The sequence below is a fragment of a genome, unplaced genomic scaffold (genome assembly GCF_019419815.1).
Source record: "Pyrus x bretschneideri cultivar Hongxiangsu unplaced genomic scaffold, Pyrus_bretschneideri_v1 Contig11, whole genome shotgun sequence".
Taxonomy (NCBI): domain Eukaryota; kingdom Viridiplantae; phylum Streptophyta; class Magnoliopsida; order Rosales; family Rosaceae; genus Pyrus; species Pyrus x bretschneideri.
Genome location: NW_025999402.1, coordinates 8,966,149 through 8,993,992, shown reverse-complemented (window position 1 = coordinate 8,993,992; position 27,844 = coordinate 8,966,149). Strand labels below are relative to the sequence as shown.

The 27,844-nt window shown below is 38.8% G+C and overlaps 4 protein-coding genes and 1 long non-coding RNA gene across 11 annotated transcripts; 1 reads left to right on the top strand and 4 right to left on the bottom strand.

Annotated features, from left to right (window-relative positions):
- Nucleotides 1-313: 313 nt before the first annotated feature.
- LOC103934952 (subtilisin-like protease SBT3) lies at nt 314-2,663 on the bottom strand. The gene has a single exon (XM_009344718.2). The coding sequence runs from the start codon at nt 2,621-2,623 to the stop codon at nt 329-331; it is 2,295 nt and encodes a 764-aa protein (XP_009342993.2). The 5' UTR covers nt 2,624-2,663; the 3' UTR covers nt 314-328.
- Nucleotides 2,664-4,343: 1,680 nt separating this feature from the next.
- Nucleotides 4,344-8,604, bottom strand: LOC103934953. Of its 2 annotated transcripts, XR_007255663.1 has the most exons (4): nt 8,023-8,604; nt 5,562-5,670; nt 5,426-5,470; nt 4,344-4,782 (listed from the first exon to the last, which is right to left on the bottom strand). It is a non-coding gene; the product is annotated as an uncharacterized LOC103934953 (long non-coding RNA). The 2 variants fall into 2 exon arrangements; XR_007255662.1 differs by lacking the exon at nt 8,023-8,604 and having other exon boundaries at nt 5,562-5,900.
- Nucleotides 8,605-10,686: 2,082 nt separating this feature from the next.
- Nucleotides 10,687-14,294, top strand: LOC103934954 (tryptophan--tRNA ligase, cytoplasmic). Its single transcript, XM_048577248.1, has 12 exons — nt 10,687-10,962; nt 11,061-11,180; nt 11,364-11,549; nt 11,982-12,033; nt 12,135-12,200; nt 12,628-12,714; nt 12,927-13,019; nt 13,116-13,196; nt 13,314-13,385; nt 13,615-13,683; nt 13,766-13,876; nt 14,017-14,294. The coding sequence occupies exons 1-12, from the start codon at nt 10,736-10,738 to the stop codon at nt 14,065-14,067; spliced, it is 1,215 nt and encodes a 404-aa protein (XP_048433205.1). The 5' UTR covers nt 10,687-10,735; the 3' UTR covers nt 14,068-14,294.
- A 190-nt stretch (nt 14,295-14,484) lies between these two features.
- Nucleotides 14,485-17,893, bottom strand: LOC103930355. 6 transcript variants are annotated; one of them, XM_048577246.1, is made up of 3 exons: nt 17,757-17,893; nt 16,684-16,817; nt 14,485-16,560 (listed from the first exon to the last, which is right to left on the bottom strand). In XM_048577246.1, exon 3 carries the CDS (start codon nt 16,443-16,445, stop codon nt 14,655-14,657), a length of 1,791 nt encoding a protein of 596 aa, XP_048433203.1. In that variant the 5' UTR covers nt 16,446-16,560; nt 16,684-16,817; nt 17,757-17,893; the 3' UTR covers nt 14,485-14,654. The 6 variants fall into 6 exon arrangements, with proteins under 6 accessions (XP_048433203.1, XP_009337951.2, XP_009337950.2 ...); XM_009339676.3 differs by having other exon boundaries at nt 14,485-16,546; XM_009339675.3 differs by having other exon boundaries at nt 14,485-16,541.
- A 1,361-nt stretch (nt 17,894-19,254) lies between these two features.
- Nucleotides 19,255-21,946, bottom strand: LOC103930354 (F-box protein PP2-B10-like). Its single transcript, XM_009339674.3, has 3 exons — nt 21,500-21,946; nt 20,033-20,151; nt 19,255-19,863 (listed from the first exon to the last, which is right to left on the bottom strand). Exons 1-3 carry the CDS (start codon nt 21,854-21,856, stop codon nt 19,353-19,355), a joined length of 987 nt encoding a protein of 328 aa, XP_009337949.2. The 5' UTR covers nt 21,857-21,946; the 3' UTR covers nt 19,255-19,352.
- Between the last annotated feature and the right edge of the window lie 5,898 nt (nt 21,947-27,844).

The window sequence follows — 27,844 nt, the reverse complement described above, 5'->3', positions numbered from 1 at the left end:
GAAAACAAAGACTAACACATGCAAAATAAATAAAGGTGTTCAAAGTCTTTACATCCTTTAAAACACATGCAGCAGCTTTAGACTTTTGCACACACACACTCTGCATTATTCCACTGGTTGCAATCCACAATTTCGGCCAACACATGGGAAGCTTTAATTTTTGGAAGGTGCAGCTGCAGAAGGATTAAAACCATGCTAGTTGAAAAGGATAGTTTTGCAGACAACTATTTCAACTATTGGCATTTATTTTTCTTAGCAGCACGCCAACATTGTAATAATGTTTTTATTTGAACTTCCAACAAAATTAACATCCTACTTGACCATCAGCTCAAACAAGAGGTGACACTACAATTGGGCTCCTGACAGTGTATTTTCCATTTTGTTCGATCCAAACAAGTGCGCCAGAAGAAGCGTTCCCTTTCTTCTTCGCATTGAAATTTATAGTGACCGTAAAACTTTGCTTTTCATACTTGTATGCAAAGATCAGTATCTCCGGGGAGACTGTTACCTGAGAACCCTTTGGAGCAATCACCGAAGCCATGTACCTGGCCGCGCCATCTCCCACATTTGTTACGGTCCTCTGAAATGTTTGAACCCTTGTCTTTGTTTTGTGATCATTGTTGGACAACGCAATGAAAGATGGATAGTTGAGATCAGAAGATGGTTTGGAACAATCATAGGCATGTGATCTAGTGATGGATAAGATTTGGTTACGCGTAAAGTTCGTGGAGCATAAGAGATTGACATATTCTTGTGGAGTTGCATCGTATATAAGGCCCGGATCAAGTGCTCTATTAGGATCGATGTGGCCTGCTCCCATAGCTAATGGTGAAGCAAAGTTGAAATTGTCACCGTCGTCAAGAATTGGATTGCCAGTATTGTCCAATGGGTTAGCTGTGGTCATCAAAGCAGATCTAATTGCTGCTGCACTCCATTCCGGGTGCGCACCTTTCAGTAGAGCAGCTACACCTGAAGCATGAGGGCATGCCATGGATGTCCCGGATATCAAATTGTAGTTGCTAGGTAAGTTCACATTGAACCCGATTTTACCCGCTGCAACCTTAGGAACCCAAGCAGCTAAAACTAATGACCCCGGGGCCATTATGTCCGGCTTCAAAATGCCCGGATAACTTTTTGAAGGACCTCTCGAAGTGTAAAAAGCTGCAGCGGGTGCAGGCTTTGTATTGAGCAACGTTTGTTGGAAATTTATGCTGACAGTAGGGTTTTCACTTTTTAGTGCGTACTCGATCACAGTCCGCCCATCCTTCGTATTCACCACAACGCTAGGAGTTCCAACGTAACCTAATTCGCGTATCTCAGGATTATTGGTAATAAAGATAGCTCCAAGAAGCCCCGATTGGATGATGTAAGATATTTGATTACGAATAGGCACCGTGTCATCACATATGATGATCGCATCTGGGGCAGTTTCAAGCGCTGCGGTTGAGTTGCATGCTGAGAATGTCTTGTTGTAAACCAGTGGCGAGTTTTCGACTAAGGAGTTTGCTGGAAACAAGGTAAATCCAGTAATGGTTAAACCATTACCAAAGGTTAATGTTCCTCCAAATGAGCGGTCTATTGTGCCGGCTGCAACGGTCAAGACCCAAGGGATGCCATTGTGCAATTTCCCAAGCTCTGGGCCTTCATTTCCGGCTGAAGCTGAAACCACCACACCCTTCTCCATGGCTGCAAATGAAGCAATCGCTACGGGATCCTCGTACAATGGTGTGTCGTCAAAGCCAGAGGAAATTGAAATAACATCCACACCATCAGCAATAGCTTGGTCCATACCAGCTAGAACATCAGAGGCATAACGCCCCTCATCCCAGCTAACCTTGTACATGGCAACTCTGGCACGCGGTGCTACGCCTCTGGCTGTTCCTTTAGCGTAGCCAAAATAAGATGCCCCGTCTACGTAGTTCCCCGCAGCTGTGGAAGATGTATGTGTCCCATGCCCTAAACTGTCTCTGGCCGAGTTCATGCTAAGTGTGACACCGGGGTTTGCAGCCATGACACCCTTATTAAAGTATCGAGCTCCAATCAATTTATAGTTACAAAGAGAGGCATTGAACTCTTGTCCAACCTCGCATTTTCCTTTCCACCTAGCTGGAAGACTTTTGGTCATACCTTCATCTCTGAAGCTTTCACTCTCCGGCCAGAGACCGGTATCAATGACACCGATGATGATGTCGTCTCCGTAATCCGAAGCAGGCCACAGTCCGGCGAAAGGATTGAGGTTGAGGAACTGAGTGGTGTGGGTGGTGTCGAGCGTAATGGACTTGTCAGCGTAAGCTGAGACGAAACCCGGGGACTTTTTTAGAGTCACTAATTCATCAGCAGATAGAACTGCACTGAACCCATGAAAGGCAGTATCATAGGTGTACAGAATGGAAGGCAAGATTTTGTTGCCATCGAATGAGGTAGGGTTTTCGGATTTGAATGAATCAACAATGGAGGAATACCAATGGTCATGGCTAGAGTAGGACTTGGGCATGAGGGACTTGTCCATGTGGACAATATACGTCGACCTATCTGCGAAAGACACATTGACATGCAGAGCCAACAGAAACAATGCAACAAGAGAGAAAATGAAGGGAAGAGGAACCCCATTGTTATGCCCCATGGTTTCTTTTAGCAACCAGAGCTTTGCTTGTGGAAGGATTTACAGTCTGCTGCTTTATATATATGGAAGTGAATTAGATATACCGAATTTCGGAAGTAACGAAGAAAATGCAGTGCAGAAGAAGCCAAAAAATTATCAAAAAGAGCCGGCATCTGTGTATCAGTGGCTTCAACTTCTTGTGCCAAACAAGAAACCTAGGTGTAAAATTATGAACTAGCTAAGTCAGTACATCACGAAAGAGTACGTATCTATATAGCTACCGATTATCGAACCGTTACTCAATTATTACAAACCACGGTTAAGATTAATTAAGAACGTGAGAGTGATACATCTATCATGTGTTTTAGGCCAGGTTAAACTTAAGACGCCAAGAACATAACCCATCTAATCAAGACAGATGGTTGTAAAAATGTTTGATTACTTAATTAGCATGCAGGCGGTCAAATTGTTTATTTTTTAGTATCCGAACAGAAGGGATTGAGGTGTTGATGTGTTGCCAAACCGGTCATGGCCTTGATGTGTTGATGTGTTCTCCAAAAAAAACCGGTCATGGCATGGCTAACGTCTTCTTGTCGTTGGATTATTAGCCCATGGACTATGTCCTAATTAATTCCAAACAGGATTTGGTGTATCAATATTCCAGAAACTCACAAAGCATACATTTCCAAAACGCCAGATACCAAACACCAAACGACAAGAACCAAATACAAACAGAAAACACTGCCAAACACTTATGGTTGATTCAATCGTCTAGGCCGGGTTTTGCAGTACTTCAGATTAAGCTAATATATGATCCTCGTCGATGAATTCATTGTTATATCAGGCAACAAACAGAAAAGACATATGTTAAAGCTAATCTAAGTTCAGCAAAAAGATCTATCTTGGCAGCACCTGAAAAAAAAAAACGAAGAAGAAAAATGTGCCAACAGAAATTAAATTAAACATGAACAAAAGAGATCAGATGACATATGTAACAAGTAAATCACATAGAAGTATAGAACATGTTCATTGTAGTGAATTAATTAACCTAACGGCAGACCCAGATTGTCACAATTTCGCAAAGTACGTGTACTAAACTGCTAAAATTCCAAATGCAAGTGCTAACATTCCATCGAAAAGAAAAGCATATCTTCGTAGAGTAGATGTTTGCGTTTGCAGTAATCTTGCATCGCATACTTGAGCAGCACGCTTTCGACTGATCTTGTTCTTTAACAAGAGCCTGATGCAGGATTCGTCGGTGATTGTTGGCCTTCCGTCATCCATTCCCACACTGCTCGTAAATCCCCTGCTGTTTAATTTCACAGATTATCTATGGATTTCAAACACCTTGTATACTTTTAATATGAACATTGATCACTATAGAAAACTTATTTGTTTTCGTTTATTCTTAGGTTCTAGTGTGACGGACTCATCCTTACACAACGAAACCACTTATTAAATAAGGCCGCACTACCATAATAATGAAGAATTAATTATCAATATCAAACACAGAACCTCGAGTGGTGTAGGAGCCCGCATGCCAGAAACATTAACAAACCAACCTCAAACGAAGAGGCCCAAGCAAAAGAAACCAATATGAAAGAGTGACCCAAACATGGGGGTGCAGATAGGCAAGGGGCTTGCTGGTTACGAACATTCAACCCTGTACTCGAGGTCCTGAGTTTCGGTTGTATAAAAATAACAGTCATGATTGGGGGTGGGGATGGATAGAAGGAGAGTATAGACGAAACCCGAAGCAACTCCTCAAATATCAAAAGATTACATTCATCCAGTTGCAGATTGTCATCAACACAACAATAAAGCAAAAAGTCACCACACATCTGCTGAATCCAAAATATTGTATCTAGATTTCCCAACAGAAATGAAACATGAACAAAAGAGGTCTTTCTTTCTCCATCAAACAAGCAGCATAGACTGTAATCTAGCCTAGGCAAATTTCACAAGATGATGAGTTAATTTAGACGTCTGCAGTAATCTCGAGTTACATGTTTAAGCTGCATATGGAGACCGGTAATGTAGGAGATGACAGAACCCTGTTAGCTCTGCACCTTGATAAGAATCATAGGATCCCCGTCTTTCTCAGGAGAAAGCCTGACGAGCGGTTCACTGGTGATTGCTGGTACATGATCGTCCATTCCCACAACGTTCAAACAAGTGTTCTGTAAAACCGCAAATGAAAATCAAGAAAATATGAATCAAGCACAGATATATTAACATTGTGAACTATTGCAGCCGCTAAAGCTACATCCATCCATATCAACATCTCATCTGTACATACTCTCTAATGTAAATTTGAACGATTTGTAATGCTCAAACCTTAAAGATGGATGTTTTATGTGCACATTACAAAGGTCAGACAGCATCTTTTGAAAGCATTTAACCAAACACCTAACCAGTTAAAGATGATATCTTTCAAATTCAACCAAAACATGAGATTTTGAGGACGAATGGGGATCTGAATAGACCATTTCACTCCTATTTTCGATACAAAATGCTGAATCGAAAGCATCGAAAAATAGGTCTGATTCTGTGCTAGCCTAATCAGCTCCTAGTATGGAAACCAAACCCCCCATACCAAATCACCGAAAACAAACCCAATCCACTCACCATAACAAAACAAAGCAGCAAAATAAACCAAAACAGAACAGAAATCTGCAGAAGTGATAGAAGGAAAGGATGGACTAGAGAGGAACAAAGATAATCCAACAAATTCAGAAAAGATTTCAACTCTCAAGTTGAAATAAGCCAACAAATTCAGAAACTTTCTCAAACCAAAACCAAATTTTTCAAAAACGATTTTACCTTTCTGCAGAAATGACTGTGAATGTGTTCTCCCAAATGAGATTCCTGCCATGAAAAAAGACATCAATACCAAGATACAAGAAATAAATTTAAAGAAAGCACAAATTTTAAAAAACACAGAGCAAAAAAAGATAACCTTTGTTTTTTTCCAGAGGAGAGTAAGAGAGAGCTTTCAAGTTTTTGAAGTGGGAAAATGTATGTCTCTCAGCCTCTCACCTGCTTTCTGCAAACATTATTGATCCTTCCTGCCATCATTTTTCCCTTTTGTTGTGTGAGCTTTTGTTTTGATGGTCCAATTTGTACAAGTAGTACCAAATATTTCCTTTTTGAGTCATCATTCGTGCGTGTTATCTCTGCATTCTGAAGGACCCTAGGAGGGAGGGAGGGAGGGAGGGAGGGAGGGAGAGAGAGAGAGAGCGAGCTAGGAAATCAAATTTCTTGTCCTCTAGTCAATTAACTGGTTTTTTTTTTTTTTTTTTCGAATGAATTAGTAGTTGGATTAATTAAGAATAGTGATATTCACACACTCTTGTTAACTTTTTGTCATTGATCTTCTTCATTCATTCGATCTAACGACCGAAAATAAGAATGTGTGATAAGTAAAAATGAGTGTGGATCGCACTACCCTCATTTAAAAGTGACAAGTTTAATAAAATATGCGAATGATTAAAACACACATTTTTTAGCCTCTCACACATATGTTTAATCATGTTCATTGATCATGTTTGATTTATTCAATCTGATGTTCAAACACAAAAGGAGGTGTGAGAATTGAGAAACTAAAAAAAGTATAAAAATGACCTTTCTATTTCTACCCACGTGAGAGAAATTTGCATAAAACATTCTGATCCATGATTAGCTTGATGGCCAAGCACTATACCCTACTCAAAACTCTTCTTCGACCCACATTATCCTTTCTCTACCAACCAGTCTCAAAACTCTTCTTCGACCCACATTATCCTTTCTCTACCAACCAGTCTCAAAAAATAACATGCCCAACGGCCGGCGATTCTTATTCTTGACATTGAGAGTGGCCGAGAGTTAACTTGGTGATGACAGTTGTAACTTGTCTTGTATGTGATCATCCATAGTTCCCATCAAAAAACAGAAACAGCCGATGATTATTTTATCCATGTGCTTTGGTAAATTGGTAAATGGGACAGTTCGGCCTTGGTCAATTAATTTAAATTGGCTTGGTTTTCCCGCCAACTTTGCTTACTGCCACCATCTCCTGCTCTGCTGCAGGCTGCAGCTGCAGCAGCACTACTTAATGAAAGAAAAGACGTCCAGTTATTACTACCTAGTACTATCTTTCACAAAAGAGGGAATTACACAATCCACAAGGCAGAAGGCGGATCACATTGTAATTACCACTTTACCAATAAACTAAAGGGGGTCCTTGGCCGTTATCCACAGGGACCCTTGGCCGTTAGATCTTTGACCGCACATCCAACCATATATCTATATTGTACATGTCATACACTAGAGTATAACAGAATTATCGTAAATTAGAATAGGTGTTAGTACAATGGTATTGAAATAAATGAATAATGGAACTCTCCTCAGGTTGTTCGAGCACACAAAGGGATTAATGATTAGTTAACTATGACGAAAAATGCTACGTTTTCTTATCACTAAGGAAGAATGTCATCGGTTCTCATTCCGGAAAGAGTCCAAGTAAGTGACTTAACTGAAAATGTACCTTCCATCTAGAGAAGCCTGTTCCTTCTAAATTTTATTACAGGAAAGACGCATTTTTATAGTGTTCAATCAACGTGATCGTTGATTTTCCTAAATCAGATTGAAAACAGGAAAATAGATAAACCTAAATTAATGAATGTTCTGTTTCCTACAGGCCAGCCAATACCTTTGAAATGAACTTTGATGAGGTTACGTTTCCAAACAGATGAGTTTGAAAATCTCTACTTTCCAAGTCCAACCACCATTCACCAATGCATTTGAAATTTATATCACTAGATGCAATCCACCGAAAAAATAGTCTGAAAACTTAGCTTAGACCAACACAGAAAACATTTTTTTAAGGCATTAATGTTTTTTAGAATGCAAGGGGTTTCTGATATCCTAAAATGTACACACTTCGATAAAGGTCTACAATTTGACGTTCTTAAAGAGAATAACGGCTTCTTTACCCAAGAAATTTTTAGGAGATAGGGTGCTAAGATTACTTGTCAACTTATTTGAGCACTTAGAAACAAGAGACAACACGACAAGATAGTTTAGTTATATTTCCCCGCAATTGACAAGACATCATCTTTCCATCTTGCAAACTTACCCTTTGCTAACTGGCATTATCGCGTCAATCAATTTCCTTACAAATACTGAAGTTTTTCTTTAATCAGAATAATTGATTATTTTCTGGAAAAACTAAAGTAAGGGTGAACTTGTAAATCTAGACTCTTGAACAATCCTATCTTTATCACTACCACCCAAATTGGAAGAAAATAATCGTAAACTCTTGCCCGAGAACACAATATGATATCTGAACTGAATCATACTACATGAAGAATCATAGAGTGCCACAAAATATACTGAAAATCATAATGGAAGCATACAAAATGGAGGATGTTTTCTCCTACCTGTAGCATCAAGATTCAGTATCACGCCATGGCCAAGCTCAGTCACTTCATTTCAATGGGGGCGAGCCACTTCTTCTACAATAAAGCCCTGTGATCTCCAGACACTAAACTCGAAGATTCAGTATCGGCCTCAAGATGAACGATCATATAGGATTGTGGGTCTCTTTCTCTTATATGTTAATATATGACAAGCAAAGAGGTGGCTTTTGGGTCTCCTTCTCTTATATGTTAACATAGAACAAGGATTGAGTTTTTTGGGCCTTCTCTTATATGTTACCATGGACTGATTAACCGTGCTCCTTTTCCTGTACTTGAAGTAAAAAGGATCAAGTTTAGAATTGCGCCTTTTGTCTTTCAGCGTTGTAACACACACACATTCATCTAGCTCTTGTTTATTGAGAGCATCAACGCCATTGGAGCTGCTCCCTTGTCCTTCCATCAACAGCCCGTCATCGTCCTCATTCTCCTCTTCGATATCCAGCTTCAAACAACCAACAGCAGTCCACGAATCACAAACACACACACTCAAATTCGGCGAACACAGCTTCTTAGCAGAGCTATTCATGGCAGCCAAATGCCCATTATCATCATCATCGTCATCGTCATCGTCATGGACATCCGCATCCTTTGAGCCTTCTTCAGCACCAGACACATCATGAATTGTCCTGCCATCCAGCACGGCCGAAACCCTATACTTCCTCAATCCCAAACAAGCTCTCCCCTTTCCACTCCTTCGCGCCTTCTGACTCCTCATAACCCCTCTCCACCGTGCCAGCGACTCCGGCAGCCAACAATCGGCGCAAACCCCAACCTCCAACGCCAAGCAAGAATCCTGAGACAACAGCGCAATCCCTCGATACTCAGAATCGCAATGCCTGTGTACTCTCCGGTTACACTGGCAGCAAATGAAGGAGTCGTCCTGCGACGGCGAAGTGGCGGCGAAGCAGTAGGAGCAGAGCTCCGATGACTCGACCCGCGAGAGGCATTTCTTGCAGAGGAGGACGACGCGCCACTCGCTGTAGAGGATGTGAAGCTTGCTCTTGGAGCTGGCGTTGGCAATGTCGACTCTCAGGTGGCAACAATGGCACTCCGACAGATTCGGCAACTCTCTGGTTTTCTTCGTCGATTGCGAGTGCGGATCTTCGTTGTTCGTCATTGAAGCATTTGGCAGCGACGATGATTCGCTTTGAACCAAAAGGGGGTTTATTTTGTTGTAAATTAGGGTTCAAATCAAGCTCTATTGAATGTGCCGGCCAAGACGACGCCGTCTTGGTGTATGCTTAATAGACCTTTTTGTTTGTATGCCCCTTGTGCTATGGTTAACTTTACATTTTTCCCCTTGAACTTGCAATTGTGTCAATATGCCTAGTGTGATGATGTTTCTAAATTACCAAAAATCGTTCATTCTATTTGTAAAGTTACTTCATAGTCAAGTTTGTCACAAAAATTATTAACTTAGATGTTGTGAAATTATAGGTAAAATAAAGAAAATACCAAGTTCGATCTAAATTTTAGCTCCACATCCAGACTTAATTTTCCGCTTACCAAAACATAAACAGATGTTTTAAAAAACGATTTACAAAGTTTTCAAAATGGATATCAATTCTGATTTCATAATCGAATTGATGTGGTCCTTGCATTATTGAAACTTTCACTTTCGTCCTTGAATTTGTAATTGTGAGAGTTTACTGCCTCATGTACATTTGTGCTTTGTCCCATTTCACATTAATTAAGTTAATGACTTTCTCAATCAAGATGATGAATATAAAACGATATATCACGTGTTATAATATAAATGAAAGAAATAGTTGATATGTCACACTTTAAAGTATAATTTTATAATGACTTCACTTAAACAATGATAAGGTATATCGTCTTATATTCCTGTTACACTAAAAAGTCTCTCGAGGGAATGAGATAGGGCACAAAATGAAAGTACTTGGGGCCAAGGTGCACAATTGAAATTTTAGAGGGAGAAAAGTGAGAGCCTGTTTGGTATTCTACCGAATCCAATTTTTTAAACTCAAAAACAAATTTTTAGTTTTAGGCCTTAAAAACTTGTTTGGTATGAATATTTTTAAAAACTGAACTCAAGATTAACTTAAAAATATAGTATATTCTCTAAAAACACAAAAAATGAGTTTTTAAACTTAAACTCACTCATTTTTTTTTCTCTCACTCCAAAGCTATCTCTCTCTTTTCTTCTTTCTCTCTATCTTCTCCTTTTTTTTACCTTTTTCGTCTCTCCTTCAATCCGCTCTCATTATTTTCTCAGTTTTTTTCTATCACTCCTCTTCCTTTTCCTCTCTATCTCCTCCGATCCTCTCACTTCTTTCCTCCTCTCTCCTCTTTCTCTCTCAACCCTCTCTTTTTAGATCTCTTTGTCTAGTTTAATTGTAAAATTTAAAATTTTTAAATCGCATACCAAACAAGTTTTTGAGTTTTAAAGAAAATTATTTTCAAAAAAATTTTTAAAAAAATTTAAAAAAATTATAAAAATTTTCAAGTAAAATACCAAACAACCCTAGAAATTTTCGTAATAATACGGGGCGCATAAACAAATAAGCCTACAGAACGTGGTGATAAAATCCGTGAAAACACCAAAATACCCTCCGAAGAAAAAGAAAGGAAGAAGAAGAAGACGCCGCCGATTTTTACAGAGATAGTGAGCGAACGACGGGGAGAGAGAGAGAGAGAGAGAGAGAGAGTGACGATGGAGGAGAGAGTGGAAGAGGCAGAACCAGAACAGCAGCAAGAGGAGGAGCAGGTAGTGAATCCATGGACGGTGTCGGCCAAAGGTGGCGGGAAAATCGACTACGACAAGCTCATCGACCAGTTCGGCTGCCAGAGAATCGACCAGCAGCTCGTAGATCGCATCCACCGCCTCACCGGCCGTCCTCCCCACGTATTCCTCCGCCGTGGCGTCTTCTTTGCCCACAGGTCCCTTTCTCTCTCTCTCTAAAGTTTACATTTTTTTTTCTGAAAATTTTGCAAAAAATTGAATTGGGGATCGAATTTCGAATTTATGTGTAATGTAGGGACTTGAATGAGATTCTGGATGCCTACGAGAGGGGAGACAAGTTCTATTTGTACACAGGAAGAGGACCTTCCTCCGAGGCTTTGCATTTGGGGCATCTTATCCCCTTCATGTTCACTAAGTAAGCTCCCCCTGCATTGCTATCTGATTATCTGATGTTGGTCTTTTATGAAACTTTTTATCTTTTCGGTTTTCGTGAGCGTGATCTTCAGTATCTGTGTGCATTATGTTGGATTTGGCGATTGGTCGCGTGTTGATATGAAGTAAACTTTCTAAGGGTTTATGAATTGAATGCTTTGTGCAGATATTTGCAAGATGTCTTCAAGGTTCCTCTCGTTGTACAACTTACCGATGATGAGAAGTGCATGTGGAAAAATCTGACTGTGGAAGAGAGCCAGAGACTTGCCAGGGAGAATGCTAAAGACATTATTGCTTGTGGTTTTGACATATCAAAAACCTTCATCTTCTCCAATTTTGATTTCGTTGGTGGGTAAGTATCAGATATATAGGCTTAACTCCATTTTGAAGTTCATATTAATTCGTGTTGATACTTGTTATGTATGTGAGTTTATGCTTCAGTTTTGAATTTGATCAACGGATTTAGTGGATTACTAAGCTATTTGCTTCTCTGCCCATGTCAGAGGGGTTTGAGATTTTATAATCTTATCAAAGCCCTTTTTTTGGGTTGAAATTGATTGACACTCACATGAGGTCCCATTTTTCTTGAACCGGATGCCCTTGATGATTTAGTTGGCCGCAAACTGCTTGACAAGCTACGATAATAATTAGGAAGCTTTTTAGTTTCAAACCTAACAGGGCTTGATTCTATCATGAATACGTTATGTGTGGGTGTGTGTGTTTGTGTGTGTGTGCACATGTTGTATCACTTGCTTGCTGATCTTATGTCTAATTTCCTGTGCAGTGCCTTCTACAAGAACATGGTGAAGGTTGGAAAGTGTGTCACATATAATAAGGTGATTAACAATCTTTTCCCCCCATGGCGAAATATTTTCTTTGTCTACCTCTTTGTTTGAGTTTTTGTAATAATTTTATGAGTTTCGGATTTAATATCCAGGTTGTTGGTATCTTTGGTTTCACTGGAGAAGATCACATAGGAAAAGTTAGTTTTCCACCTGTACAGGTATTTTCCTTGGCTACGCTGCTTATCACATGAAGAATTATGAAATTTTAACTGTTTGTTGCTGACTAGCTCCACAAAATGACTGAAGCTTGTATCTGTTTTCCTTTTATATCTTCACTGAAACCTCAACTCCTGTAAGTTCGATTTAGCTCATAAGGGCTTATTCTTTCCTATGAGCTCTTATTGTTGACTTGCTCCAGTCAACTGTACAATTCTTTCACCAGTGAACATCTTTCATATTTTCCGTCATATAAAGAAAACAAAGCATTGCTTAGTCCAAGTCAAGCCTCCACCAAGAATATTGACTTTTCTGAAACCTTCAGTTTGATGTTCTGTATCGATTGTGTGACTATGTAAGATGACACATGGATGCGACATGTGCTGTGATACATAAAAGGAGATCCAATATGGTCGTGTTTTAATGCAGGCAGTTCCCTCATTTCCAAGTTCATTTCCTCATCTCTTCTCTGGCCAAGACAATCTTTGTTGCTTAATACCTTGTGCAATTGACCAGGTATGCATGATATGGATAATTCTCAGCTATGATATACGTGTTTTTCCCCTTGGCTAAATGTTTACGGATCCACCTTACCTATAAATGCAGCACCTTTTCAGAGTATAAAATAGTTTTAGTAACTTTGTGTGCTAGTGCATTTGATTTAACGTTGTTTTCTTTCTTTTGTTTATTTTCTAATACCATGATTTATTTGTTTGTGATTTGTCAAGGATCCTTATTTTAGAATGACACGAGATGTTGCTCCACGAATTGGATATCACAAACCTGCATTGATCGAGTCTTCTTTCTTCCCTGCCCTGCAGGTACTTTTATGATTTTGGCAAAGAAAACTTATTTTCTACTGTTAGTAGCCTATGTTGTGATTTCTGATACCTTTTCTGGAATGTGGATACTTGCAGGGAGAGACAGGAAAAATGTCGGCTAGTGATCCAAATTCGGCCATATATGTAACTGATGCTGCAAAGGAAATTAAGAACAAGGTTTGCATTTACGTGGCCGTAGTCTCACAGTGCCAATCTTCTAACTGAAATCACAATCCAAACGGTCCAAAACTCTTCAAAATTAACCTAAAACAAAGAACTTCTGTGCATATGCAGATAAACAGGTATGCATTTTCTGGGGGACAAGATTCGGTAGAGAAACATAGAGAGCTTGGAGCAAATCTCGAGGTATTTGGATTCTCTCGCATGTTAGTAATAGAAATGGGCCCTCCCCGATTGGCATGACAGTGTAATTTGTTGCTGGGTGTGCTGCCTTATTTCCTCATTAGATTGTCCGAGCAAGAAGGCAAATTTACATGCCGATTTGATTTCATATGTTATGAGATTTCTTTGTTAGTACTTGGTTTGTGCCTTGTAACTTATTGAGGAATTAATTTATCTTCTGGAAATTATTCAGGTAGATATTCCATTCAAATATCTAAGCTTTTTCCTAGATGACGATGATAAACTCGAAGAGATACGGAAGGTGAGACTGATCGCCCTAGTGAACTTATTTGTTTTCTTTGTCAACATATTCTTTTTGCTAATTCACTGGGGATTGCTATTAGGAGTATGGTTCCGGACGCATGCTAACAGGTGAAGTGAAGCAACTTCTTGTTGAAGTTTTAACCGAAATGGTAGAAAGACATCGTAGGGCTAGGGCTGCTGTGACTGATGAGGTAAGCTTCTAGCATTTTTAGACAATTGGCTGTTCTGTAAGTTATTCGTTGGCGATGAAAGCGTGGTGCTTGATCCCTGAAAGTAAACATTTTGAACTATATGCTCAGGACTTACGGAAATGTTTTTGCATATTCTGCAGATGGTGGATGCATTTATGGCAGTGAGGCCCCTACCGAATATGTTCAGCTAAAGTCGAGGCTGAGAAGCTTACACACACATCGTATAATCACTTCTCAAATTGAAGCTTAGCATTCAACTCTTTACTAAATTGAGATTTAATTGTCTTTCGATTATCGATGCAGCTACGCCTGTTTTCTGTAACAGTCGTGTGAATTCGGACTGCATTTCAGCTGAATACGATGGTTTTAAGCTTGCATTTGTACGCTATTTTTCGATGATAGCTGTTTGTTCACATCATCTCCATTAACTTTCAAATGAAACAGAGTTGTTAATTGCAGAATCTGTATGAGCGAACACAGTTAAACAGAACGACGACGCAATGAAGCTGCAGCGTTTAGCAATCACCGGAAGTTTATGCCGATAGAACTGAGAGATGTGTATCCCCGGACAATTATGATACGATCTAAGAGGATAAATAGATTGAATGTGCAAAAGAAAACGAAAACGAATCCTTATTTCGCAATTGAAGTAGTTAAATTAAAACATACATTAACATTACTTCCACACAACCGATTCTACTGCGTTTTTGAACAAGTGAAAGGGAAAAAAGGAACCGAAATCTAGGGGTACGAATGATTTTAAACAGTCTAATTCAGGTCAATGCGGCAGGGTACATTTCTTTTGAGAATGCCCTAACATATGACAGCGACCGCATTGAACCACCCTCTTCGGCCTCTTGAAGTTTTCTACACGAAGGACCTTCTTCTTGGGTCTTCCAGGTGGCCGTCGGGTCTTGGGTGGGCGTATCATGATATCAACATTGGTGCTTCCACCCTCTGTTCCGTCGCCTGGCTCCTTCCACAAGTTCTTATCCGGAATGGGATGAATCATCTGCGAATAGGTCTCTCGGTAACTTGCTACTGTAAAGCAAGGCTCAGCAAACAAATGGACATTGTGTCCACAAGACATAAGTGCAGCAGCAGCATGTGCACAAGGTAGACCATATATATGCCAACGGCGACAAGAGCAAACACGAGTTTGTATATCCACAATATTTGTCCGCTCCGTAGACACAATCTCAAATTCAACTTCATTTGCACGAAGTACTTGATAGCATCGAGCATCAGCCATTGCCTCTAGAATCCGCTTCTCAGCAGATGGTACTAAAATTGACGTCCATCTCATTCCCGTATCCCGGCGGTCATTATACCACGATGATAACTGATCACGAATATGCTCCATCATTTGCACAATAGGGAGCTCATGGCATTCAAGAGCCCAATTATACAACAACTCCGTAACACCGAGAGTAAAATGGCCATATCGCACTCCTTCAAAATATGCTACAGCCCAAAGTTGGGGAGGGAAGTGTTGAAACCATGCAATCACGTCTTGTGAAATCTCTGTCATCTCTGCAATCTTGCTGTCAAATTCAACTGCAGTGAGAGCATAAACAGCATTCCAGAAGATATTCACCAACTTCGCATTCTTAAACGTATCACGAAAATTTTCACTAACATGACGCAGACAAAAACCATGGAAGGCACTAGGAAAATGGGTTTCCACCGCCTCTACAACACCCCTTTGTCTTTCAGAGAGTATTGTTAGTCTAGGCATGTTGTCAGTGTTTACTCCAAGAAGCTTTCGCAATTCTGACATAAACCACATCCAATTTTCATCGCTTTCCACATCAACAATAGCTATTGCCAGTGGAAATAATGTATCATCAGCATCAACAGCTGCAGCACAAAGTAAGGAACCCAAGTATTTGCCTTTGAGGTGCGATCTATCAATTTCCAAAAGTGGCCTACAAGCATGTATAAACCCATATATTGATGCACGGTAAGAAATGAAGAGACGGTGGAAGCAATTTTCTTGTCCAGTGGTAAAAACTGAAGCGATGCTTCCAGGGTTGGTTTTCTTTATTTGCTCACAGTATGCAGGAAGAAGCTGATACCCTTCTTCAAAAGTTCCATGAAGTGCTGCCATGCTACGCTCCTTGCCACGCCAAGCTTGCATGTAAGAAACAGCAACTCCATGCTGATCCCGGATATCTTGCAGGATCTCTTTTGGTTTATACCGTGGATTATCCCGAACCCGTGATTCTACAGACCTAGCAACCCAACCTACTGATGCTTGCTGATGATGAAGGTTGAGAACTCCTTCACAGGTGTGCTCACCATGCAGGGTTCTTACTGTAAAGGTTGGACCTCCGGGACATTTTGCCACATGGACACGCCATGGGCAACCTTCTTTGGAGCACTTCGCTATAAACCGGCTGCGATCTGATTTCACTATACGAAGATCAAAATGTTGTACTAGAGCAATGTTCTTCAATCTTCTTCTGCATGTTTCAACATCAGGAAATTCTTGCCCAATAGCCAAGTCTAAAGCATATTCTGTCAAAGCATGAGAATTGTTCTGCACAGCTAAAGATTGATCTTCCATGTATCCACGACAGTAGCAGAAGTTTCACATGATTCTAACAGTTCCCCTCATCCCGACACAGATTGATGATTCTTCTGAAAGGGTGTATCGTAAACACTGCACTACATGAGACCTCCTGTTATATATGGATACAGCATAGGAACACAAGAACAAGGAAGCAGCATTTTTCTGTGTGTGCATGCGTGCATGTGTGTGCACATAACTGATCAACAGGAGACCCAAATGGGAAGAATCATACCTGTCCTAACTAATCAATAACCATAAGTGAAGGGCGGTTGTGATATAGGATAAGAGCATTTCAAGGTATATCCTTTGACCCTGTGGTGTTGATGAATTACATCTTTTACAAGGATAGAAACATTATTACCACGCCTATGAAACAAAAAAACAAAAAATACCATGAGCAATTTTATTAATAAATGGTATCAACTATTGAACAAATTTTGAAGACACGGAAAAATTCACTTATCGGCCCAATTTTGAAACTTTGGATCCACCGGTATTAAGATTACTTGTGTTCGAGCCACATGCAACAAGCCATTCAAATGAGGGGTACACCATTTTTATGCAATTAACTGTACTAAAACTCCGTATCACTCTTGCTCCAATAGCAGACTCAATTTTCATTTGCCACATAATCTACGGATAACACGGTTAAACTACCTAGTAGCTGTAAGACCTCGCACATTTCTCACTGCTACACACAATTTCTCATCCCATCATCCTCAGACTGAAGGCAAAAACAGAAACCGAAAAGCACGGCTTAAGAAAAGTCTTATCCAACAGAATGTAGGTTAAATTTGATGAACCCTCAGACCCGACTCGACTGCACAAAAGGCAAACGTCACCGGAACAGTCAATGTGGCCATTTGAGTCACCGACAAACTGGTGATTACGTACAACACTATAAACTAAATTACTCATAAGCCATTAAATCAAAATGGAGCATTCTGCCCCCAAAATTATTCCCAACTCAAACCCAGGACTTGAAATTTTACAACAACAACAATCAACAACCAGAAATTCCCAAACTTTTTTTCCAAACGACAATTTGGGAATCTCAGAGCGGCGGATCCAAACACTAATCAATCCCAATACCCCAAAAGGCTTTTCATATAAGCACTTTTACGAAGTGGGTTCTTCTCCTTTTCAACAATCATTGCACAAAACGATTAAAGTCAACAACTTGTGCTTTAATTTCTAATTTGAAGTGAGTGGTTCTTTTGTGGGATGTGGTGGAATATAAATATCAAATTATGTGAGATTAAAATAGAAAAACTAGAGAAGGAAAGGGAGGAAGAAATGGAGAACCTGGTGGGGGTGAGAGCGAGAAGCTGCGTTCTGCTGAAAGTGCTTTTTTCCGCTTTTGGGTGTTCTTCGTTCTCTAAGCTGGAGTCCGGCAATTCGAGAGGAGATAGACCAAAACCTTTCCTCTTTTTGTTTTTTTTTTTTTTTTGTTTTTTTTTTTTTTCCGTTTTGAATTGTACGACAAGTTTTTATCATTTATAACTAAAATTTAGTCGTAAATTCACAAACATCATTTTTATAAAAAATTAATTAATTAATTAAATTAAATACAGAGAAATTTTTCACTTCAATAAACTTGAATACCTTTGAAATAAAAAACTCAGGTCCCATTAGTGTTCAAAATAAATCTTCTCTCCAATCCCTATACACCATGAAAGGTCGTGGAAAAGATGTAATTTCAATTTTTTTTCTTTTAAAGTCTAGGTTTTTAGTTAAAATAGTCTTTAAAATTGGCATAACTCCTCATTTTAGTATCTGACATTGAAAATCGATAAAAATATTTCCTAAATTTGTCTATAGTTAATCATTTTGGTTATTGCATGAACATTGTTCGTTAAATTGAAAAGCAAGTAGAGAGACTGATCAGACAAAATACCCTCACTTTATCGGTGGTGCCAACTCTAACATTGGCTGGGGTCGGCTGCCAATTTCCCCTTCTTCTTGTCTATTCTTTTCCCCTTTTCTGCTGCTTACTCCCCCTCCTCTACATCTTGATATGTCATCCTCTTCATACCTTACTAGTCTCCCTTCCTCTTGTTCATCTAAGCTTCGATCTCACTCATCTGAGCTTCGTTTTTCAGTCATACTTTCTCTCAAGATAGTGCATAGAGTTCTAGTTCTTCAACCGTCTCAGGTGTTCCCAACACCACCACCTTTTGATGTCTGTTGGATTTGGCATTTTTGCTCATGATTTTCCATGGGCTTCTTTTTCTTGATAGCCGACTCGTTTCTTTCAATTGCTGGTTATCCTTATTTCCAGTGTTCCAAGTAATGTCAGGTGATGAGTGTGGATTGTGCAGATCGAAATGCACTGTTTTAGTGGAGGCGAAAATAGCAGATTTCTTGGTTGTGTGTTTCTTTGTCTTTGAGCTTTAACTATTTGGCTGGGCTCTTATTGGTTGGTTGCAGATCGAAATGCATTGTTCCAGTAGAGGCGACAACAACAAATTTCTCGGTTGTGTGTTTCCCTGTGTTTGGGCCTTAACTACTTGACTGGACTCTTGTTGGTTGGTTTGATTGACCCCTTTTTTGCTTGTTTATGTTTCTTTGTTTTTTGACTTTTTGCTTGTATATCAGTTTCTTTGTGGTTAATAATAATTTCCTTCACCAAACTAAAGATTATACATAAAAACCAAACTCACTCTTCACAAGTCACTTTTCTATGGAACCGATAGCTTTATATTTCTATAGTACCAACACAAAGACAACAACAAAGCTAGCAATTGACTATGACATTGACACGTTTCAATTGCGACGTTTTCCAAATGCGAAAAAAAAAAGATAAAAAGGCAGACACCTTTTTTAATCTGAATTACCATAGCTCAATTTTATAATATTTTGAATTCAAAAGGACAATATTACCCTACTGCCACTTGATTTCTACATCCTTTTAGGCCTGACCTCAATCCCTTGAAAAATGAGGCCACCCTTCCACTGTCCACCCCTAACCTCCAAGCAAGTCATCTCCAACTCCCCACCTTCACCCCCTTCACAGAAGAACTCCCCCAGCTCTATCTCCAGCCACCCGTCGTTCCGCTCTTTCGGGTACTGGGCCTCGTTGATCTCCCTTGGCTGGAACGACTGGAACGACTGGAGGCCGGGAATGTGTCTGCGGTTGAACAGGCCAATACGCCAAGGCCCGGCAATGTGGTAGCCCTGACCTTGGGTTTGACCTCTCTGCCCGTCCAGAAACACCACATGTTTCGTGGGCTCCTGCCCAATTAAACCCACTGTGACCTCCACAGGTTGGTTCCCAAATCCATGAGCCCCTGCGGTTGACTTGAACACAAGAAAAGCTTTGTAAAACGTGGATGGGGACAGCATCCGTGTCCCAATTTTGCCACGGATTTCAAGCCAGCACACACTAATAAGCTCTGCCACCTCCTCAAACCTGTTTGTTTACAATAACAGAGAGTTTATGTAACAAAAGCATGGAATTGTTATCGCACTCCAAAAATTATCTACAGTCATCAATCACGAGGATGGGATGCAAAACGGATGACTATTTCAAAATGCTGATAACAATTTCTTTAAAAGAAAAGAAGAAAATTTTAAGAGACCTCGAGTCGGGGACAGAAATCCATCTCCAGTAGTGAGGAGTGTCAGCCCAAACAATCGAAAGGGCCCTTGCAGCAATCATGTAGCATTTCTTCCCACTCCATTTGTCCAGCGAAAAGCTCTGCATTATCATTCCAATTAAAACTCGGGATCTTAGAACAGTGAGAAATAGAAAACGCTTTTGAAAAACAAACAAAAAAACCGGAAACAATAGAATGCATTCGAATTTCTAACTCAGTTTTTCAACCGTTTCATCTTACTTCTTCTAATGCTAAAAAGAATTGAACACTATTCCCTCAACCATCTGCACTTCAAAGTGAATAATTCACAATTTGTTATTAGTGGTGGATCCAGGATTTCAAGCTCGGAGGGTCCGAACATAAAAGCTCAAAAAAAGAAAAAAAAATATTTGACTAATTTGGTTTCGTATCACTATTTTCTACTGAATTTGGTTCATTGAATAAATCAAGATTAATCTTAAAGGTAATAAAACGAACAAATTCTCCTCAACAACATAACGCTACAAAGATAAAATTTGTTAATGTAGCATATATATTATTAACTGGGAGTTACGACTAAAGTTTAGGATTAAAAAACTTATATGAATTTGGAAGAAATAAAATTAGGCAGCTAAAGGCGGTGGAAGGGCAAATGGTGGTGGGGAATAGGGTAACTTGGGTTCAAAGTTGGAAGGTCGCGATGATTGGGTCTGGGTGTTCTTAAATATAATTTGAAGATACTAGAAAAGACCGGGGTTCTCGGGCTCTATAGAGAAAACAAAGAATTTTAGTTTTTACATTTTTTATAACGACCTGACTTAAAAACGTTGTCGATTTGACTAGGTTTTTTAAAACAAAAATTAAAAACCTATTCTTTTTCTTTGTTATAAGCACTGCTGCTTGCACATTCATGAAGGCAATAAGCCTCTCCACTGCATCTGCCCAAATTGTTGGAAGGTCTTGAAGGTCGATCACAAATATTTCTTCAAGCTTCCAAAGGGTTCCGAGACCCCTGGATCCCTATATAGATCCGCCGGTGTTTGTTATGTAGTTACAAAAAAAGAACGAGTGCTAAAATCGCTAGACAACTTTTAAACTACGAAGTACAAAACAAATGGGCATGACATCCCATATGTCATCACAATTTTGTCAACATTTTTCCTCCATTTTTGTCACATCTCATCAATATTCACATCACCAAATGTACACAAAATATTTGGTCCCACCGCCTACTCACTCTCTCCTCGGCCAACAACAAAACCTATGATCTTCCTTGGCCAACAGCAAAACCTATGATCTTGCCGGCCTCCAAAGTTCCAAACTTTGTACTTTCCAGTACGGAAATTTCACGACAAATCCATATCAACTAAGACTCTATCACATCAGTGAAACAGAACGCTAATCCACAACTAAAATAAACAAACAATCCCACAAAAGAAAAGGAGCAAAGGAGAAAAGTAGTAAAATTACCAACTTGCCCTGTTCGATGAGAACAGGGTTGTCGCACAGAGCGAGGAAAAGCTCCTTCTTGGTTTTGGAAGTGGAGGAGGGAGACACAAGCGGCGGCCGTGAGGGCGACGAGGAGGACAGGATAGTGTGGATCTCGGGGGGAAGGAACTTGTCCCAAACGGCGTCGGATTCGGCGGCCGACCTGAAACTCCTCGAAACCGACGACATTGTGCCCGCGTCCCGAGGCGTGGTCAGCGAGACAACGGTGGCTATGCATCCCTCCGGCAAGGCCTGCAGATCCATGGGGTCGCCTCCGCCGCCACCGACATCATCTGTTTTCTCCTGGTTTCCGCCACCGCCTAAGAAGAACTTGCACATTTTTGTGATTTTAATGGGTTCCTCGGACAATGGAAAATACGTTGTAATTTGTTTTCGTATGTTTTCTGATTGCAGAGGGCCGGTTGTGTATTTATAGAGTGATGAATGCTTAGCCGTTAAGTCTCTCCCGCTGTGAAAGGGTCTTAGGATCCTCCTGGACCCTACCACAAAAAAAATAATAACATTAGAATTTACAGAGTTTTAACGAAAAATTTTCGGTACTGTTCATTTTAATGAAAAATCATATTTTTACACTAAAATATCAATTATGATACTATTTATTTTATTTTTTATTTTGTTCTTATCGTTAAAATTTAAAATTTTAAAATTATTTTCATTAGTTTTTTTTTAAATTTATTATGCTCAATTTTTTTTAGGTCAAATATTAAATTTGTTAGATTAGATATGGTTTGAACTTACGCGAACGCCGTAATGCAAGAATAAGATTCATGACTGTGATAGGCCCACTTGCCAAATCTTGTTAAGTTAAAGCTATAAATAAAAAGGTAAAAGAAAAAGGTAATATCTTTTTCCCAAATCAGAATCCGTTTTATTTATTTGACTTCCCCTTTTTATCATTATTTTTTTAAAGAAAAGTGAAAAAGAACATTCCATGTACTTTATCTTCTGGTTGTGACAACAATCCACGAAGAATGTTACAACAATTATTCATACTCAAAATTATTAGTTATCGATTTATAAAATTATGTTTATAGTTTTCGTTCATATTATGAAATATTTTATAAAAATTGTCTCTGTGAAAAATTAAACCTAAGTTTAATCATCAAATTGTATAAAACAAATTAACAGTATTAGTAAAAGTATTACGAACCGTTTATATATTTTTCATGGTAGGTTAACTAAACAACTTTAGTTTTAATTCATATTTTGCAGAATGATCTTTATAAAGTAATTCATAATATGATTGATTATGATCATAAGCATATAATTTTGTAATTCGAACATGAAGAATTTTGAATAGGAGTCCACACTCATCCTTAAACTCTGCAAAAGAAGATATTAAATTTGCTACTTTACATCGGTCGAGTCCCCTACTTACAAATTGAAAACAACACTTTTAGTCTACAGTAACTCTCTTGTTAGAAACGGATCTTGCACATTTTTTTGGTTAAAAACGACTTGTAGTCTTTAGTTGGAACTTGGAGATGGCGTAAAGTTACCTTAACACAAAACTCACATTTTCTTATATAGGTAAAAAATGGTGATGAATTTGAATTTTCTTATTTTCTTTTCAATGCACGAACCTTAATTTTGAAACTTTAATTTGAGTCTTAAGTCTAAGCCTTATATTGGAGAAGGAAAGAAAGTATATTTGTGTTAATTACTAATATAATTTTTGTGATATATTAAAATACAAATTTGAATATGAATTTGGCAAAAACTTAAATCAGAATTTTGAGATTCTAATCGAATAAAGAAGGAAAAATAAATGTTTTTACCTAAATACAACATTTCTGCATTTGGGTCCAACATCTCAGTTATGTTATTGTTTGGACCCAAAATTACACAATCCGTCCGAATAATCGAAGTTGTTGAGTGAATGAAGTTCTAAACTGTTAGATGACTGAATCAAGATAATTTTAATTATTATTAGGGAATAATATCCTGATTTTTATCATAATAATTATCTCTAAATAATATATTGAATTATCAAAAACACAGTTGGGTGATAAAGTCGTGGTGATATAATGTCAATGTGGTTTAATACTGCTGCAATTTCGTGGAAAGATAGCATGACTGTCATGAAATGAGTCAGAGTATGGCAGAATGATTATCAAGTTCTGTGAGTCAGATAATGAAGGAGGCCGCATGCAACGGCATATTCCAGTAAATGGGTGATAAGATTTGCATGGATTATGCGTAAATTGGAAGAAAGCATGTGGCATGCATGGCTACACTCAGACAGATAAGGGGCAAATTAAAAAGAAAATAATGGTCTTGAATAATGATGACAAACCTAGGTAGGCTAGGCTGTGATGATAAGAAGACTTTTATTTGGATAGGCTTTTATGAGGTTTGGAAAATCACGAACATCTATCTGAAGGATATGCCTTGGTTTCTGACTTTGGTTCTGTGAAATAGAGTTGCAATTGGACTACAAAATTATCTGGCTATGCCAAACAAGTACATTAACCCTGTGAAGGCAACCGGTGACATCTTCAGTTTGGATAAACAACAATGTTGCCGTAGAATCAGGCGTTCCCGGAGCACCTTCAGTTTAGATAAACAGCAATGCGTCGAGGCCGACTCGTTATCTAACCAAGTCTCGATCGAGAAGAATTTTCGAATTCTTATTAGTAGAGGTCATCTTATTAGCCATCTCGACGAAGTGATGTGTTATAGGTTACTACATTGGGCACATTGAAAGTCGAATTTGATATTGAACTTCGCAGAACTAGCAGCCTTGTCTTCAGACTCTAGAACCCGAAGGCCGATGAGTGTTCCTTCCTCAGCTGCAGTCACAAGATCAAGAAGTCAGCAGCACGCTCAATGCAACATCAACACATTTTACTCCTTGGCCGTGCTTGGCCGACGAGTTGGCACGCCCTGCATACAATTGGAGGACTTAGTTAGCTTATTAATTACTCGGCCTACGCGCCACGTAGGCTTGTAGTTTTTAGGGTCAACAGTTACACAATGACAAAATTTGTAAGGATAATGTTTAGTGAAAACGAAAAAAAAGGATGAAAATTCTAGGATGGGTACTAGTTTAACCTATATGGGTGAATAGGTTCCAACTTAAAAATTCAATTCAATTTTCAGTTTAATTTTCATATTCACAACACATATCAAATTATCCTACACATATGCAATTACAACGATAAATGAAATGTGCACACAGGATGTAGGATTTAACGAGGCAAAATCCACTACTGGGAAAATCCTTGGGCTTTCAAGCCAAGACAAACACTAAGAGAAATAAGTACATAAAGACTTACAAAACTCATTAACTAGGCACGCATACTAGTAAACAATTTTATCTCCGCGCTTTGCTACTCGATCTCTCTTTAGTTTTTGAATGGAAGTGGAATGACACTAACCCTAACCTAATGCATCTATATATATATCGGTTAGATTAGAAAGGAGATAACAAAAACAAAAGCATACTAGTCGTAGCAAGTGATTGATTGCCTTGGTGTTAGAGTATTTCTTTTCAACCGAATTCATTTTGGATTCATACCTTCTCTCTCCTTAGGTTGTAATAAGAAAAAAGCGGTTCACTTGAGTCGTTCAACCGCCCCTTATCCCAGTGCTCATGATGTGTTACGGAATCTCTATCGTGCCGAGGGACCAAGCAAGGCATAGCTAATATCATAGGACCGGCTCGGTATCAACGACATACAATTTAGAATAGAAATATCGCTTTTATTAAAAAAGAAACATAAGTAAACGTAATGCTCCTTAAATATAAATGCCACTTTGGCATTGCTGATCATAATACTGGTGACGATAACCTCTAGGCTACATCAGCGAATGCTGAAACGTTCGTCAATCGTCAAAACGTTGAACAAAAAAAAAGAAGAAAGATGTATCGTCACACTAGTTGCGAGTAATTTGACCTAAGAACAACAATGACATATAGGTGAATGTGATCAGCTGGTTGTAACAATGCATTTGTCCCACTGCATTTAAATTTGAACTAGTCTCCCGTAAATTAGTAAAAGTTTTATATTATACCGGTGCATAGAATGCACCAATGTATTGAACGGCTTGATTTATAATTGGACTTTTACAATCTTTTATGGTAAAATCAATTAAAAATATGAAGAGTAACCAAAGTCTTTATAAACACACACACACACACATATATATATATATATATATATATTTCAATGCAAAATTCATTCTCAACAGTTTAGATCTTATAAAGTATTATAACAAAACTTCCAATTATAACATATCATAGTAAGTAATTTTGTTACACATTATTTCGTTTTATACAAACTATTTTTTTTTAGCATTGGATTAATTAAAAATCACAAAAAAACACATGCATGAAAAAGAAAAAAAAAATTAAATGTTCTAGAATCTTTCGTAGATTGTAATATCACTTTTGTCAAAGAAAATGACGATGGAAAAAATAAAATAAAAAGAAAAGAGGGTTTGGGAATTGAGACAACACAAAAAAGATTAGGATGGGGGAAGAATGTGAATATGATGAAGGAAGCATGTGGGGTGTTTTTGACGTGTCGAAGAGGGACTTTATATGTGTCGACTGTTTGGTTTGCATGTGCTCGCTAATTGCCGCCACGCATGTCACAATCCTTGTACTCCTTCTCCTCCTCCTCCTCCCCTGTACTAATCTTTTCGTCACTTTGCTTTGGCTTTGGCTTTGGGGTCGGAAACGCACTCACACCTTGTTTTACTTTCTATTTTCCACTTCACTCCCACATGTTTACTTGTTTCCTCAATATAAAATTAAAAGTAACAAAAGATGTTAAAAGGAAAAATTAAACAAATGTGAGTTAGGTTAGATGAGCAATCAGTGGCGAAGTCAAGAATTATTGAAGGGAGGGACGAAATTTGAAAAGGTAAAAATTGTTGCTGACGAGGTTTCATGTCATGAAAACATTCCATAATGTGCTCATTCACTGCATAATGAAACGTTCTTAGCAAGGGTAAAATGCTGTATGAAAAGGTATTGAGCCGTTGGAAAAACTTTTCGAGGAAAAAATTTGTCGTTGATCGTCGCAAATTCTTCTATTCAAATGACTTATTTTTTTTCTTTTCTGATTAGTCATCCAAAAAAACACATTTTCGACACCAATGACCTTTCAGTTTCGGTTAAATACTCGTCGAAGTCGAATTTGAAAAAGGTTAATAATCCTAAATTAAAGAGGTTTTTTGTCAATCCGGTGCAAATATAGTTTACAAGTTAGCTCATATAAGGTTCTCAAGCTCACAATGTCATCAATTTAATAAATCATCATCAATTTGGCCGAAGATAAAAATTAATACACTTATAATATATCTGTTGACCCTAAAAATTACAAAGCCTACGTGGCGCGCATGCCGAGTAACTAATGAGCTAACTACGTCCTTTGGCTGATACGGGACGTGCCAACTCGTCGGCCAAGCTCGGCCGAGAAGTACAATTTGTTGATGTTGCGTTGAGCGCGTTGCTGACTCCTTGATCTTGCGATTGCGGCCAAGGAAGGAACAAGTCTCGACCTTTGGATTCTTGAGCCTAAAGAAGGCTGCTAGTTCTGCGAAGTTCAATATCAAATTCGGCTTTCAGGGTGCCGAATGTAGTAACCTGGTAATATCTCACTTCACCGAGAAGGCTAATGAGATGACCTCTGCCAATAAGGATTCGAAAACCCTTCTCGACCGAGACTTGGATAGGTAACCAGTTGGCCTCGACGTAGTGCTGTTTATCCAAGGTGCTCCTCGGTCGGCTGATTCTACAGTAACAGTGCTGTTTATCCAAACTAAAGATGTTCGCCGGTTGCCTTCACAGTGTTGTTTATCCAAACTGAAGATGTGTTGGCAGAAAAGAAAATAAAAAATCTCAAGATGTTTGAGAGGTTTGCGCAGGGCAGTTGTGTGTTGAATTGGAGGTCCCCTTCTCATCCTAGTACATCCTGTATTTATAGAGCTTGTATGTTTGACCACATTGTATTATTGTATTCTGAGAAGTACGAAAGCTGCCAATAATATTCCTAAGAATATCTTCAAATATCCCCACGGATTACTATTCAAACTTGTTGAAATCATGCTATTTAGGCTTAGTTTGTGGCCACGTGCATGCAATCCCATCTTCAAATTAGTCTTTTGATTTGATAATGCCTAACAACATCCATCATCATCTCAAAAAGACTTAGGCTTCTTAAATGTCATCATTATCCAAGATCTTTATCTTAGCATTACCCTATGCTTTCAGACCAAGTGCATGCAACAAACTTGATATCAAACTTGGAAGATAAATCCAAGCTGCTCTAATCCGATGCACAGCTAACAACTCCA